Source organism: Pestalotiopsis fici, assembly GCF_000516985.1.
Source record: "Pestalotiopsis fici W106-1 unplaced genomic scaffold PFICI_Scf_7, whole genome shotgun sequence".
Lineage (NCBI taxonomy): Eukaryota > Fungi > Ascomycota > Sordariomycetes > Amphisphaeriales > Sporocadaceae > Pestalotiopsis > Pestalotiopsis fici.
The window spans coordinates 2,214,672-2,228,853 of record NW_006917097.1 but is presented as its reverse complement, the minus strand read 5'-3'; the positions used below and the strand labels follow the sequence as shown (position 1 = coordinate 2,228,853).

Genomic DNA, 14,182 nt, shown 5'->3' with positions numbered 1-14,182 from the left:
TTGCGCTGGTGGGCTTGCGGTTAGCTGGCTTGGTATTCCACAAACGTTTCATTTTCGGCAAGTCTCATCTCCGAAGCATACGAATCACTCCCGGCCGTGAATTTACTTTTGCAATCCTATCGCCGAATAAGAATTTTTATGGTTAATCAACAGGGCAAAGCGCCCTGCTGCGTTTTCTCTCACTCACTCGACGTCTGGGTTCCGGGGTGTTTCTGGCGACGGTATCCGCTTGGCCAATGCTATTGCACTACTGTGTATGGTATCCAGAGAGCGGGCGCTTTTAATGAGACTAAAGGGGGGTTATGGTCCAGCTGCTGGCCCCCTCATCAGACAAGCTACACAGTAGAAAAGAGATGATCTGCGAGCATCGCAGTACACGTCTTGCATCAAGAGCCGAGCGGATCGTTATGGAGTGTCTTCATCGAAGTTTGCGACGCGACGCAAATCGAGGGCATGACTTTATAAACATTTGGAGTACGTACATAGTAGCTTTCAGTGACGAGCGAATGACAGGATGCTATACTGCCGAAAAAATGCTTGGCGCGGCCCCAGTGTTCGAGAAGGCCGATGGATGTTGTCAGCATGAAAGTCAATCAGCCAGGCATGACACGGTGATCTCCGCCTTCGTTCACGGGACTGCATGAACGGTTCATCAAAAGAGGCCATGGCTCGGTGGGCATACTCATAAAAGCGCATTACTTGGTATAGAATGAGAAGACTGTTCTGCCTTACGGAATTTGCATATTCCGCAATCTGCCTTGACAGTGAACACTCTTACCACATATACAGTGTTACGAATTGGGAAAGCCGGCTGAGAGAGAGAGAGAGAGCCTTGTAAGCTAGGTGGAAGTATGGAATATTGGCTGGCTGACACGCGAGTGCTGCAACAAGGGGACTGATTGATACGCCTGCCGTCTTGGTGTTTGATCTTGTCCCTTGGCCAGCATCGCCGGATGAGCAAGGAGTGCTTGACCGCAAGAACTAGCTACGCAGGAACAAGATTGACTCAAGGGATAATGACTGGGCCATCTTGGCTCTGGGTCTACTGATGGATGAAGCTCATCGCCAAGCTGGGCCTGACTTGTTGGTGTGCTTGGCTACCAAGATTGTTGCTATTAGCTCAATGTAAGACTACGTGGGCAATGGAGTTTTGCCATGCTGGAGGAGGCGGTCGGCGGATTGTGAATGGAGCAAAGCGACTGGTGGTGACGATGATGTGTCGCTGATGAGGGGGTTGGCTTGTTGGGAAGCATTCGATAGTTGGGCACGAGTGGAAAGGTTCAAGAGGAGCTGAATAGTAGGCCTATTTCTGCGTGAGCCTATGAGTTGATAGGTACAGGTATTGGCTACATAGAAAAACGGTGAGGCATGATGTAGCATACCTACGCAGTAGAATGATCAATGGCTCGGAACTTGGCCGTTTGTTTTGCGGCGCTGCCACGAATCTTCCTGGAGATTTGCTCAGCTAATGCCAATACCCAACGCCCAATGGCAACATTGCCGCCAATGAATGACACCTTTTAAAACCCGACAAATGCAATCCCCAAGCAAATACCCAACTGAGAGGTCCAGACGTGACTGTGATCTTCACAGAGACCGGAGTACAGCTCCACCGCCGAGAAGATCCAGCATATCCAGAAGTCCCACTGTCAACCCCGAAAAAGGCAAGAGGCGCTAATCAAGTAAAGATGGATGTCTGTGTGGATTCTAAAGATGAATGTATCGTAACGTCCCATGGCAATACTACACTAGATACGCAGGATGCTGGTGGGATTTGATAGCTTCTCTCATGAACAAGGTCCCACGGATGAATACCATAGGTTACTTCTTGTCCGCAAGCTCCTGAGATAACGGAGATAATCATGTCGGTCGGCACTAACAAGGCGATAATTCGGCCAAGTTGCTATCTAATACCTGCACCTACAAACATGGGATCTGGCTTGGGACGCATGGCTTACCGCTGAGGTATCCACGGCCCTTTTGATGTCGGCTATTGCCTGTCGTCCTTATTATTTTATTACGCTCTACCGAGTACTCCTTGTCACTTAATGATGAGCAGCCACCTACGTAGGTAGCTGTCTGTACATGGCCATCCATCCCATTCGATATAGTAGTAGTAGCCAAGGTCAGTCAGCCATAATACCACTAAACACAATCACGACATGTGTGTTACGACAACATGCAATGATGATCTTGCATTTTGTCATTACTTTGTTATTTTTCCCGCCTTCCTCCTCCACACCCTCTCTGAACATTCGACTGGCGTCTTTTGCTCCTTATTGAAATGGAGCTCGCCCCCAGTCAAAGTGGGTGGAAACACCCCAGTCCCGTTTGGCGCGACATTGATTTGCACAGCCTCCCTTGGCCCTGCCATCGGCTCTTGGCTGCTCGCCTCCAATTCGCCAAACTGCCCGTGCCACTTGGGCGTTTGCCTGCAGCCCATTTGGCTTTGTTTCCTCTGCTGTTCCATAGCTTGTCTGGAGGAGGAAACTTCTTGTTTCAACATAGAGATCAAAGAGGCAGCCCGACGGGAGGCGAGTGATAACCGTCGTTTCGGTACCTTGATGTTGTTCATTATCAAATATGACACCCCGCGCTTAGTCCCAAGTCACGCCCAGATCGGTTCCTGAGCGGAGCTAGCCGAGCAATGGATGTCCCCCCCAAAGCAAAATGCTCTAGAGTTCAAGGTTGTAGGTGCGATTTTAGCGTATGCAACGCTGCCGCTTGCACTATGGGGGGGCGCTGGCCCACTACGCACAAGGTATTTACGCTACTTAGAAGGTACCTTGGCCAAATGCTGCAATGCGGGCTGCGAGGTGAGGGAGCTGGAGGCACTGTACATGTACCGCAGGGGATGCCAAGCACAACGTGCTCCCGTCCCATTTTCTGAAGACCTTCCAGACCATCTGATTTGTTTCTTTTCCACTACCACCTTGCCAATCCAGGACAACCTCCTGGTGTCTGTCATTGCCCAGCCAGAACTCCAGTCCCTGGTTTTTTCCTTAGGTTGTTTGCAGCAATATTCATTTTACTATTTGCTGCCCTCACGCTCCCTTGGTTTTACAGATCTTTTCCTTTTACCTTTCTCTTCGCCTGATCACCTAATTGGCAGCTCGTCTGCTAGTATTCGATGTGCGCCCGCATCGCGTTGAGCAGCTCCGCTTGCATCCTTCGCCCTGCACAGCTGTAGTAGTTGTACATATCCCCAGGAGGCTGACTACACTGCCACCACCAAAAAAAGTACATCTGCTATTATACAACGCCATATTTGCGCATAAACTCCGATTCTGCTTTGCTCGGTGCCGCCACCCCCATTGCAGGTTACTGAATCGGCCCGCAGCTCGCTGCCAGATCTCCAACGCCCGGCGCCGCAGACACCAGATTGTCGGCCCCAGAGTGCTAGACTTTCAAGTCCATCCAGGTTCCGGAGGTTATCTGACAAAAAGAAGAAGAAACCACCGAGCGGAATGCTGCAGAGAAAGCTTGATCAAGGTTTCGAAAGTTCCATTGCTCAGCCTCGCTGAGAACTTGTTGGGTGTTTCGTCTCAGAGGAGCGAGACAAGAAGGCGCAGCCTCCCACATCGTACATTCCAATCATACTGTTTTCGTAATTTTCTCAGCAATCACAGCTAAATATGGCTACCGACAAGTCTCCCGGCCGACCTAGGGCGTGAGTATACTCGTTTCTATTCTCAGCATTTGGCGTGCAGCCTGCCCTGCCACAGCCCTGCTAACTAACAGCTTCAGCCCAACTATCACGATCGACACCAGTGCCGATTCTACAGACTTTACAGACCGTCCTCGCCAGTCCTTGGGATCTCCGACGGACTTGACGGCGAGTCCGACGACATTATATCCAGACATGCCTCAGCCCTCGGGCGCGTCGCAGTCGAGCTCGAGACCTGATTTCCGGCCTTCGCATTCGTTCGAAAGCCAGCGGGATAGTCGCCCGCAAAGCCCGCACAATGTATCCAGCCCGGTTGCAGCGCGAGGGAAGGCACCGTCGCAGGGTTTCCTTGCCGTGCCAACTCATCCGCGCTCGAGGCAAAATTCTGTCGACAGCAGTGATTATACGTCGTCACAGGGAGAGACTGCCGTTGGAACAGCGTCCACATGGCAAGGAGAAAAGGCAGTTTCCAGCGCTGGAGAGCTCACTCACGAACAAATTACTAGCGATGCCGACGCACTGAAGCCAGACGCCGGCAAGGAAGCCGACTTTCATGTGGATAATAACCCATTTGCGTTCAGTCCTGGCCAGCTCAGCAAAATGTTTAATCCCAAGAGCCTTGCAGCATTCTGGGCTCTTGGTGGTCTTAAAGGTATCGAGAAAGGATTGCGGTCTAACAGAGATAGCGGTCTAAGCATTGACGAAAAGCATCTCGATGGTGCTGTATCATTTGATCAAGCAACAGGGAAGAGCACTTCAAAAATGGCTACTGAAGGCACCGAGAACCCACCAACTAGTGTTGCTCGCAGAAATACCTCTGGACATGACGCCGATCAAACGTTCGTTGACCGCAAGCGGATTTACTCGGATAACCGTATTCCCGAAAAGAAGGGAAAAACCTTTCTTCAACTCGTCTGGATTACCTACAACGACAAGGTACTTATTTTGCTGTCTATTGCTGCAGTTGTCTCTCTCGCAATTGGTCTATACGAAACTTTTGGTGGTCACGGTGAAGGTGTTGAGTGGGTCGAAGGTGTGGCTATCATTGTAGCCATTACCATCGTCGTTCTCGTGGGCTCCTTGAACGATTGGCAAAAGGAGCGTCAGTTTGCCAAACTCAACAAGAAGAAACAAGACCGTTTAGTCAAGGTCGTACGGTCCGGCAAAACTGTAGAGATTTCCGTTTTCGATATCTTGTCAGGTGACGTCGTCCATCTTGAGCCGGGCGATTTGATCCCGGTGGACGGTATCCTGATCAAAGGTTATGATGTCAAGTGCGACGAGTCTCAGGCAACGGGAGAATCAGACATCATTCGCAAACAATCCGGCGATGAAGTATTTGATGCCATTGAGAATGGTGATAAACTGAAGAAAGCCGATCCGTTTATTCAATCTGGTGCTCGTGTCATGGAAGGCATGGGTACTTATATGGCGACGTCGACGGGCATTTATTCGAGTTACGGAAAGACACTCATGGCATTGGATGAGGATCCAGAGATCACGCCGCTGCAGTCCAAGTTGAACGTTATCGCCGAATACATTGCCAAACTTGGAGGTGGCGCTGGTCTGCTTCTGTTCATTGTACTCCTCATCATCTTCCTGGTCAAGCTTCCGCACAACAACGAGACACCAATTGAAAAGGGCATGGAGTTTCTCAACATTTTCATTGTTGTAGTGACAATTATTGTTGTCGCAGTTCCAGAGGGTCTACCGTTGGCAGTCACTCTTGCTCTAGCCTTCGCGACTACTCGCATGATCAAGGACAACAACCTTGTGCGTCATTTGAAGGCCTGCGAGGTCATGGGAAATGCCACGACAATTTGCTCCGACAAGACGGGTACCCTGACACAAAACAAGATGCAGGTTGTCGCCGGAACTATTGGTACTGCCCATCGTTTCGGAAGCACTGCGCAACGCGAATCTGAGGAAAGCGCCACAGCCGGATCTACAAATGCTGGAGACGTCGCCGACGATCTGACTGCCGCTGAGTTTACCAAGGTCCTTGCGGCAGACGTGAAGCAACTACTACTCAAGTCAATTTCTCTCAACTCCACTGCTTTCGAGGGTGAAGTCGACGGCGTCAAGACTTTTATTGGTTCCAAGACTGAAACTGCCATGCTCATCTTCGCCCAGGAGCATTTGGGTATGGGTCCGGTCAGTGAAGAGCGCTCAAACGAAAAGATCCTGCAACTTGTACCCTTTGATTCGGGAAGAAAGTGCATGGGTATTTTCATTCAGCTACCGAATGGCCGAGTTCGACTCTACGTCAAGGGCGCTTCTGAAATTGTTCTATCAAAGTGCACAGAAATCATCCGCGACCCTTCCACGGATTTGACCAGTTCGCCCCTGACAGCAGAAAACGATGCAACTATCAAGACTCTGATCAACAGCTATGCCTCACGGTCCCTCAGAACCATTGGTATCATCTATCGCGATTTCGAACAATGGCCTCCGAGAAACGTCAAGCGCGCCGAGGGTAACCGTAACGAGGTTTCTTTTGACGATGCTCTCCGGAACATGACCTTTATTGGCATGGTTGGAATTCAGGATCCTCTTCGTGAAGGCGTGCCCGATGCTGTGAGGGACTGTCAGAAGGCTGGAGTGATTGTGAGAATGGTCACGGGTGACAACAAATTGACTGCCCAAGCCATTGCTAAAGAATGTGGTATTTTGGTCGGAGATGGTATTGTCATGGAGGGCCCCGAGTTCCGCAACTTGTCCAGATTACAGCAGAACGAAATCATCCCCCGCCTCCAGGTGCTTGCCCGCTCCAGCCCCGAGGACAAGCGCATATTGGTCCGCAGACTGAAGGATATGGGTGAGACTGTTGCCGTAACTGGTGATGGCACGAACGACGCCCCTGCTCTCAAGCTCGCTGATGTGGGTTTCTCCATGGGTATCGCCGGTACTGAAGTTGCGAAAGAGGCATCTGCTATTATTCTCATGGACGACAACTTCAACAGTATTGTGAAGGCTTTGAAGTGGGGTCGTGCTGTCAATGATGCTGTCAAGCGCTTCCTGCAGTTCCAGCTGACTGTCAATATTACTGCCGTTATCTTGACCTTTGTTACTGCTATTACGAATAACCAGGAATCATCTGTCCTGACGGCTGTCCAACTGCTGTGGGTCAACTTGATCATGGACACTCTGGCTGCTCTCGCTTTGGCAACAGATCCACCACAGGACAGCGTCTTGGACCGCAAGCCCGAGCGTCGTGGCGCCAGCATCATCTCTATTACGATGTGGAAGATGATACTTGGCCAGGCCATTTACCAGTTAGCTATCACCTTTCTGCTCTACTACGGCGCAGGTGCCATTTTTGGATTCGATGATGCGGTGGAGACTCAACAACGAGATACTCTTGTTTTCAACACTTTTGTGTGGATGCAGATTTTCAACCAGTGGAAGTAAGTTACATAGTGCACTTTTGCTCTTTGCACACATTATACTAACAACATCACAGTAACCGTCGCCTGGATAACAAGTTCAACATATTCGAGGGCTTATTCTCGAACTGGTTCTTTATCTGCATCAACGTGGCTATGTGCGGTGCTCAAGTGTTGATTATCTTTGTTGGCGGTCGCCCGTTCTCGATCTCCGAGACGGACCCACCACAGACGGGTCTTCAATGGGCTCTTGCCATCGTGCTTGGTTTCATCTCGATTCCGATCGGCATAGTAATCCGACTGATTCCCGATGTTCTCCTGACGAAGCTGATTCCAGCATCCTTGAAGCGCAGATCTTCTCGCGTTCCAGGCTTTACCGTCACTGATGAAGAGCGATTTGAGCACTACCCGGAACCCCTTGCCGATGTTAGGGATGAGCTTACTTTCCTCAAGCGGTTCAAGGGTGGTCGTCTGAACAATCTCAAATTCGCATTGCACAACCCCAAGGAAGTTCTCATGCAGATCCGAAGCCCCTCGCACTCCAGATCGAATTCCATGAGGGAGACGTTGCCGCCACGAACTCCCATCCGCGAGGATAGTACCGGCGAATCGCCTGCACCGACACCCAACTCACGCGCTCGGTCTCGGTCCATGAGATCCGGAAGGAGTCGTTCGAACTCAGCCCTTGGCGCAACTACCGTTATGGCGGGAATCATTGCCGGCTCCGTTGGTGCTGGCTGGTCCCCGGTGCAGGATCGCAGCAATGTCGAATTCCCGCCGCGTGGAGCCACTGGACCTTCGCCTCTGGCATATACGGAGGAACCTGAACCCATCGAGGAAGACGCAAAGGCAGATGTTCCGACTCTCAAGGTGCCAGAACCTCCGGCCAGGCCTTCTAAATCGTAACAAACATTTAATTTCTTGTATTCATCATTCCGTAAGAGATAGAGATTTTGGCGTAGACATGATACCAACACCAATCATCATGCTTCTTGACAATCCCGTTTCTGGGCTCACAACAACTTTCCTCAGCGTTCGCTCTGCAATTCTGTGCAGTACACTCAAAAGAAAACTATTTTCAGAAAACAGGGTCATGGGTCAAAGCCCGAGGTGTTCAGGCGTTTTATTTTGCAGCCGGCAGTGTAGTCTCAATCAACACTGGCCTGGGCCTGATGGCCGAAAAATAGGCTTGTTAGTTATGAGTTTAAGGGAGGAAAATCGGACTGGAGATATAATTGTAAAAGTAGTCCTTGCGTTACTGAAACAAGACACAAATGAGCCATCCGAGAGTGTCAATAACACAGCACTATTTATATACCTACTAGGTATATTTACATCTTTACACTATCTACGCCCGCTATCTAGTGTGTCTGAAGAAGTCATGCCTGTTCCCGAGTATTCCTCCCTCCAGTGACCTGGCTACTCTTGTTTCTTTATGTCAATTTTTTTTTTTTTGTTTGGCATAGCTGTTTGTTTGAATCCAAATTGCAGAGACCTCAATGTGGTGGTTTTGCGACGAGCTTGGTACAAGAAGCATTATTTGCGTGGTATTCACTCCGTTACGGACCTTGTCTCACAGTGTGACAAGCCATTACCGCACTAATACTTGCAGTGATTGTATATTCGCTTTGCCCCAGGGACGATTTTTCATAATGACGAGAAGCTTTAAGATAAATTGAGTAGTTGATCTGCCGAACTTAGGAGGGATTTATATCTTATATACTGATATTTACCGGTTTTGATAAAAATGACGATTGGCGAAGTTACACACGGAGGAAATTCTTGGCCAAGGTCGCATTCCCGATTAGTACTGAATTATACACGCACAGCAAGTCGCAACTAAAGGTGATTTCTGCGTCCCACCTCTGCCATACTCTCTCTAGTTGATCCCCCCCAGGCATTGCAATCAATGCATTACGTACCGATATAGCCTATTGATGATAGTTTCAAGATTGGCCCCCTGTGTACAGAATTGCCATCGACGTCCCAGGAGAAAGAGAGACACGCCTTGATTACTTTTTGCCTCACAATCCTGGCTGGAAGATATCTACTGTGTATTGACCTATACATTCCAAGACTGAAGTCATTCGCCCAGGCCAAGCAGGCATTGTTTCAAAGGGGCGCAGACCTTGTTGATAGAGAGATGCTCACACACTCTCTCACTACAATCGTTCGTGCTGCCAGAAAGAAGATAACAAGCTAATTAATGCTGGGATTCGTCCAAGATTTGCCGCTACCGCTAATTTATTACCGTGCCCAGGCGGTCCTACCTACCGTTGGAGTATCTATCGCTGTTATCGTACCATTTACCATTGTTGAGTTCGTTAACTTTGTGACAACGGACGACTTTGTTCCATTCAGTTTTTTATTCTTCTCGCTTTGGCCAAAGGTTGATGGATTCTCTTCTCTAACGATGAGTTGTTGTCTTGGCCCGACGTGGGTTTTGTGTTGTCTATTATTCCCTGCAGCGCCTAAAATGGATGGAGACGGGGATGCATTGCCAGCGATCTCGCACACACACACACAAACACATGAACGGGCTTTGCAAAGGTTTTGAAAACTGGAGCCCACGGGAACGGCGAATGGTAGCAAAGACACATGCCGTGAATTTTTGTGTATACCATGCATATGTGCCTGAGATTACATGATATATGAGCGGATTTTTTCCCCCCTCTCTCTGTCATCTTGCAACCTTTCTGGACTGTATGTAGTTTGCACTTCCTTTCTTTTTGAAGCGCACGTTTGCTACAATGAAGCGCCCATGAACACAAACAATGCAAGGAAATCGGATTCCTTTATTTTCGATTTCAAGTGTGTCCCTTAGGCCAAGATACCTACCTACCTTGCTAGAGCGAGAGCGAGAGCGAGAGTAGAGAGAGCCTGCACCTTGATGTGCATTTCCTCCCACATTGACTTGACGCCTATATTGTACATTGGCTGCTCGCGCCATAAAAGTAAATGGTTCGGGTCACCCCCTAACATTCAGAACTAGGCAGCCCGCAAATTCAGCCTAGATTAGAGGCAATACTAATCAAGTGAATGACGAAAACAATTCCTACATTCCCTCTATTACGGATCGGACCAAGTTGGGCAAAAAAATAGGCAGACGTGTCTATAATAAAAGGAATTTACAAAAGTCAATCGGCAGTATAATCTGTATAATTGCATCTTATTGAATTCTTTGTCCATCTTGTCACAGCTACCCTGATAGTAACAATAAAAAAAAGCAGATAGCCGAAAGAGACAAGAAGGTGTGCCGCGGCCCAGAGTTTTCTGGTCTTTCGTCGCCATTTTCCAAACAAGCAACATTGAACTATATTGCAGAGTAAAGTGGATCGGGGCCCCGGAAAAGGGAGGGAGAGAAAGAGAAGAAGAGAAGGGAGAAAACAGAGCCAGCAAAGCGAGCATTCATTCTACCAAGCAATTTGCCTGTCTCTAACCTGCCTGCCTCCATCTACCTAGGTATCTATCTACTTACCTAGATTGCCCGTACTAACTGAATTCATAATTATTGGCAGGTCGAGTCAATTTTTTTTTTCTCTCTCTCATTAGGAACCTGGTAGAATCGATCGCACCTGGTTATTAGTTTGCACCTTCAGGTCTCACCCAGAGTTTCGCTCTTCCTCCTTCCTCTCTATTCATGTCACTCTGGCTCGATGTTCCCCATTCCCATTTATTGATTAATTGGTTTGTCTGCCAAGACCAGCTCGCCCCAAAAACTCAAAACTTGTAACGCGTGTTTTTTTTTATTCTAAAGAAGGGGGACGGATTCCATTCATCCTTTTTTTTCCTCTGACAACATCACACAACCTGTTCTAGATCTTGCGAATAAATTTGATGACACGATCAGTAGTAGTCACCTGATTATTTCCTCTCCCCCCTTCCTACTCGGGGTTTTTGCCTCCCCTGTCCTTTGCAACACAACGCAACGCGCTTCCGGCTCCCAAACCACAACCAACTCACACTCAACGACCTACTAATTCGGACTTGGGTCCCTTTGGTACACATACATTCCATCTCATCTCAGCAACAACATCTCTATTATCAAGCGTTTGCGTTACCCACATCTTTTCATCTTTGCCGCCGGCCAACACAACTGGACGCCAATTTATAATTAGCGTTGCTGCATTTGCGAGGTTTGCAATTGTACTCGCGAGTTTCACACTTGCGATTGCTTTTTTTTTTTTCCCTTCTTGGTTTCTTCTCTCGCCCCTCTCTCTCCCAAACTTAGACTGTCACACCGGAAGTCTCGCCTACATCGTAGTAGTAGTACTACTACTACTACTACTACTACTACTACTACTACTACTACTACTACTACTACTACTACTACTACTATTACCACACACGCATTCTCTCCTTCTCCCCATTTCTTTTCATCAATCTGCTTGGCCCATCATGATGCCCGTCCCTGTCAAGCGTGGCCGTGGTAGGCCCAAAGGATCTGGAACCAGAAAGACAGCGGCAACAGCAACAGCAGCAGCAACAACAACAACCACCACCAAGAAGCCGAAAGTGCAGATCAGAATTGAGCAAGTCGCCATAGACGACGATCAACAAGTCAGCCATCTCAGTCTCAGGGAGGCTTTACACAACCAAGAACCGCAATTGACGGAGCTCGAGCAACGCTTGCACGACATCGACGACTCGTGGGAAACTGAGTCGCTTTTCGAGGACATAATTGAGGACCTCTCGGATGACACGGCATTTAAAGATGGTAAATTATCTACTTACCCAGTCACTCTTCTTCAGATTTTCTACTTTGCTTCTACCCATGATTGTATATTCCTAGAGACTCGCCACCACCTGGCAAAACTTCTTCCCTTTACTTACTTTTAATCCCATGTCATTCATCACTCCCCTGCTAATACCCTACGTGCAGATCCAGAGGCTTGCACGCCCGAAGAGGCCATGAGGTATCGGCAATTGCTGCGCTCGCAAGGCCCGGCCGAGTTTATGAAACTTACCGTGTTCAATGATAGCATCACAGCAAAACGCCTCCTCACGGCATTTGGTGTGCGGCCGCCACCTTTTCTCGAGGGAGCTAATGATGATCAATATTACTCGCTGCTGACACTGGCCATCACGCGCGAGCTCAACAAGCGGGCCAAGCTCATGAGCTACAACACGGTCGACGACGCCGTCTCCCTCATCCAGGACGCCAAGAACATTATCGTCTTGACCGGTGCGGGAATTTCGACTTCGCTGGGCATTCCGGATTTCCGTTCGGCGCAAACCGGCCTCTACACACAACTGGCCAATCTGGGACTGCCCATCAACGACCCGCAGGAGGTCTTTGACATTGAGGTTTTTCGCCAAGATCCCACCATCTTTTACACAGTCGCCAAGGACATTCTTCCCACCACCAAAAAGTTTACGCCCACACACGCCTTTATTGCCATGCTCCAGGCCAAGGGCAAGCTGCTCACCAACTACTCGCAGAATATCGACAACATTGAGGCCAACGCCGGGATCCTGCCCGAGAAGCTCTTGCAGTGCCACGGTTCGTTTGCCAAGGCTACATGTCAAAAGTGCGGCTACAAGGTCCCAGGCGAGGCCATCTTTGCCGATATCAAGGCCAGCAGGATTCCGCGATGTGACAGGTGCATCACCTCGCTGCGGGCCAGTGGCACATCGAAGCGCAAGCGTGGCAAAAAGCGATCATCGTCTGGAAGACGCTCGCGGTACAATTCCGACGACACGGACGAGGACGATGACTTTGACATACCCGAGGCTGGTATCATGAAGCCCGACATTACTTTTTTCAGAGAAAACTTGCCCGATGAGTTCCACGACCGACTGAGGCGCGACATGACACGGGTCGACCTGGTCATTGTCATTGGAACCTCGCTGAAGGTGTCGCCCGTCTCTGAGGTGGTGCCGAGCTTGCCGCCGCACGTTCCCGCCATCTACATTTCGCGGACGCCTGTTGGCCACATTGACTTTGATATCGACCTTCTCGGCGACTGCGACGTTGTCGTAGCAGAGTTGGCCCGACGTGCAGGCTGGAATCTTGACCATGAGATGATCCCGCCAACCCAAAAAGTCCATACCGCCATTCAAGACGAGCAAATCCACCGGCATCTATTCACGACCACCCACGGGGACAAATGCGCCTTGGACACCGCGACTCCTACGAAGCCTGTTCTGACTATCAGAGATGGACAATCGGGAGCCCTGCGCCACAAGGGTTGAAGACCATCATTTTTCTGGGCGTGCCGGTGTTACTGTCACTGCTTACTCTGTACCTTTGTCCGTTCAGGCTTTGACACGGCAATATCCATCACATTCAAAGAGATTGGACATTCTTATCGTGGAATACGAGAGAAGGACTCTAATATCCACCTCCCACAGTGGTCTACAAAGTGGTCTACCCATTGGTTGGAGAAATAATTCGTTGGTGCAGGAACATTCAGATACCATGTCTATTGTTTTCTTCTTCTGCTATTTCACGCATGGCGTTCAGGCTACATTCGCATTCCGACTCTGTGCGATGCTGGGGGTGTTTTTTTTTTCCTCCCTAAAACCCACCCCTTGTGGTGTGCGACCCCCTATGGTTCCAAGACACCCGTTTTGTTTCTGCCGATCGCGCTGCTCAGGTGGAAGTGGGCACGTGGGCATGGAGAGCCACCTGAGCAGTGGGGTTCACTCGAGCGTATTGCCGTCATAAAATGTCTGCTTCCCAGGCGAACATGTCCGAAAATTCACATCTGTTGTTTTCTGCAACTTGTGCCTACTTGAGGGGAAAATTCCTCCTTTTCATAACGAATCTTTTTCAGAGAGACGTTCATACCGGTCACGTCTTCTTCTTGTTGGTCGGAATCGCAACACAAATAAAAGACAAACTGTTTTTCTTGCCGTGACATGCGTATGAGGGCACCTCGGAAAACTAATTTATCGGTAACTTGGGCCTCGCAAGTCCGACCGACCACGCACAATGGAGAAGAAGGGTTATTTGATGTATGGTAGTACGGTTTCGACTCAGGAAACTCTCTTAATATTAGCGAATAACAAGGCAATAACTTTTCCTTTTCACAAATCCAGGCCATGAACAAAAAAAAAAAACTGTTCTTATCTGTGCACCGAAAATCAATCAAATGTCTTTTGATTCTCATGTGCTTGAAATGCT

The 14,182-nt window shown here is 49.1% G+C and overlaps 2 protein-coding genes across 2 annotated transcripts; both read left to right on the top strand.

Annotated features, from left to right (window-relative positions):
- Positions 1–3,635: 3,635 nt before the first annotated feature.
- PFICI_10315 (uncharacterized protein) lies at positions 3,636–7,959 on the top strand (the record flags this gene model as incomplete). Its single annotated transcript, XM_007838896.1, has 3 exons — positions 3,636–3,670; positions 3,748–7,074; positions 7,131–7,959. 3 exons carry the CDS (start codon positions 3,636–3,638, stop codon positions 7,957–7,959), a joined length of 4,191 nt encoding a protein of 1,396 aa, XP_007837087.1.
- A 3,492-nt stretch (positions 7,960–11,451) lies between these two features.
- Positions 11,452–13,248, top strand: PFICI_10314 (NAD-dependent protein deacetylase hst1; the record flags this gene model as incomplete). The annotated part of the gene is made up of 2 exons (XM_007838895.1): positions 11,452–11,770; positions 11,936–13,248. The coding sequence occupies 2 exons, from the start codon at positions 11,452–11,454 to the stop codon at positions 13,246–13,248; spliced, it is 1,632 nt and encodes a 543-aa protein (XP_007837086.1).
- Between the last annotated feature and the right edge of the window lie 934 nt (positions 13,249–14,182).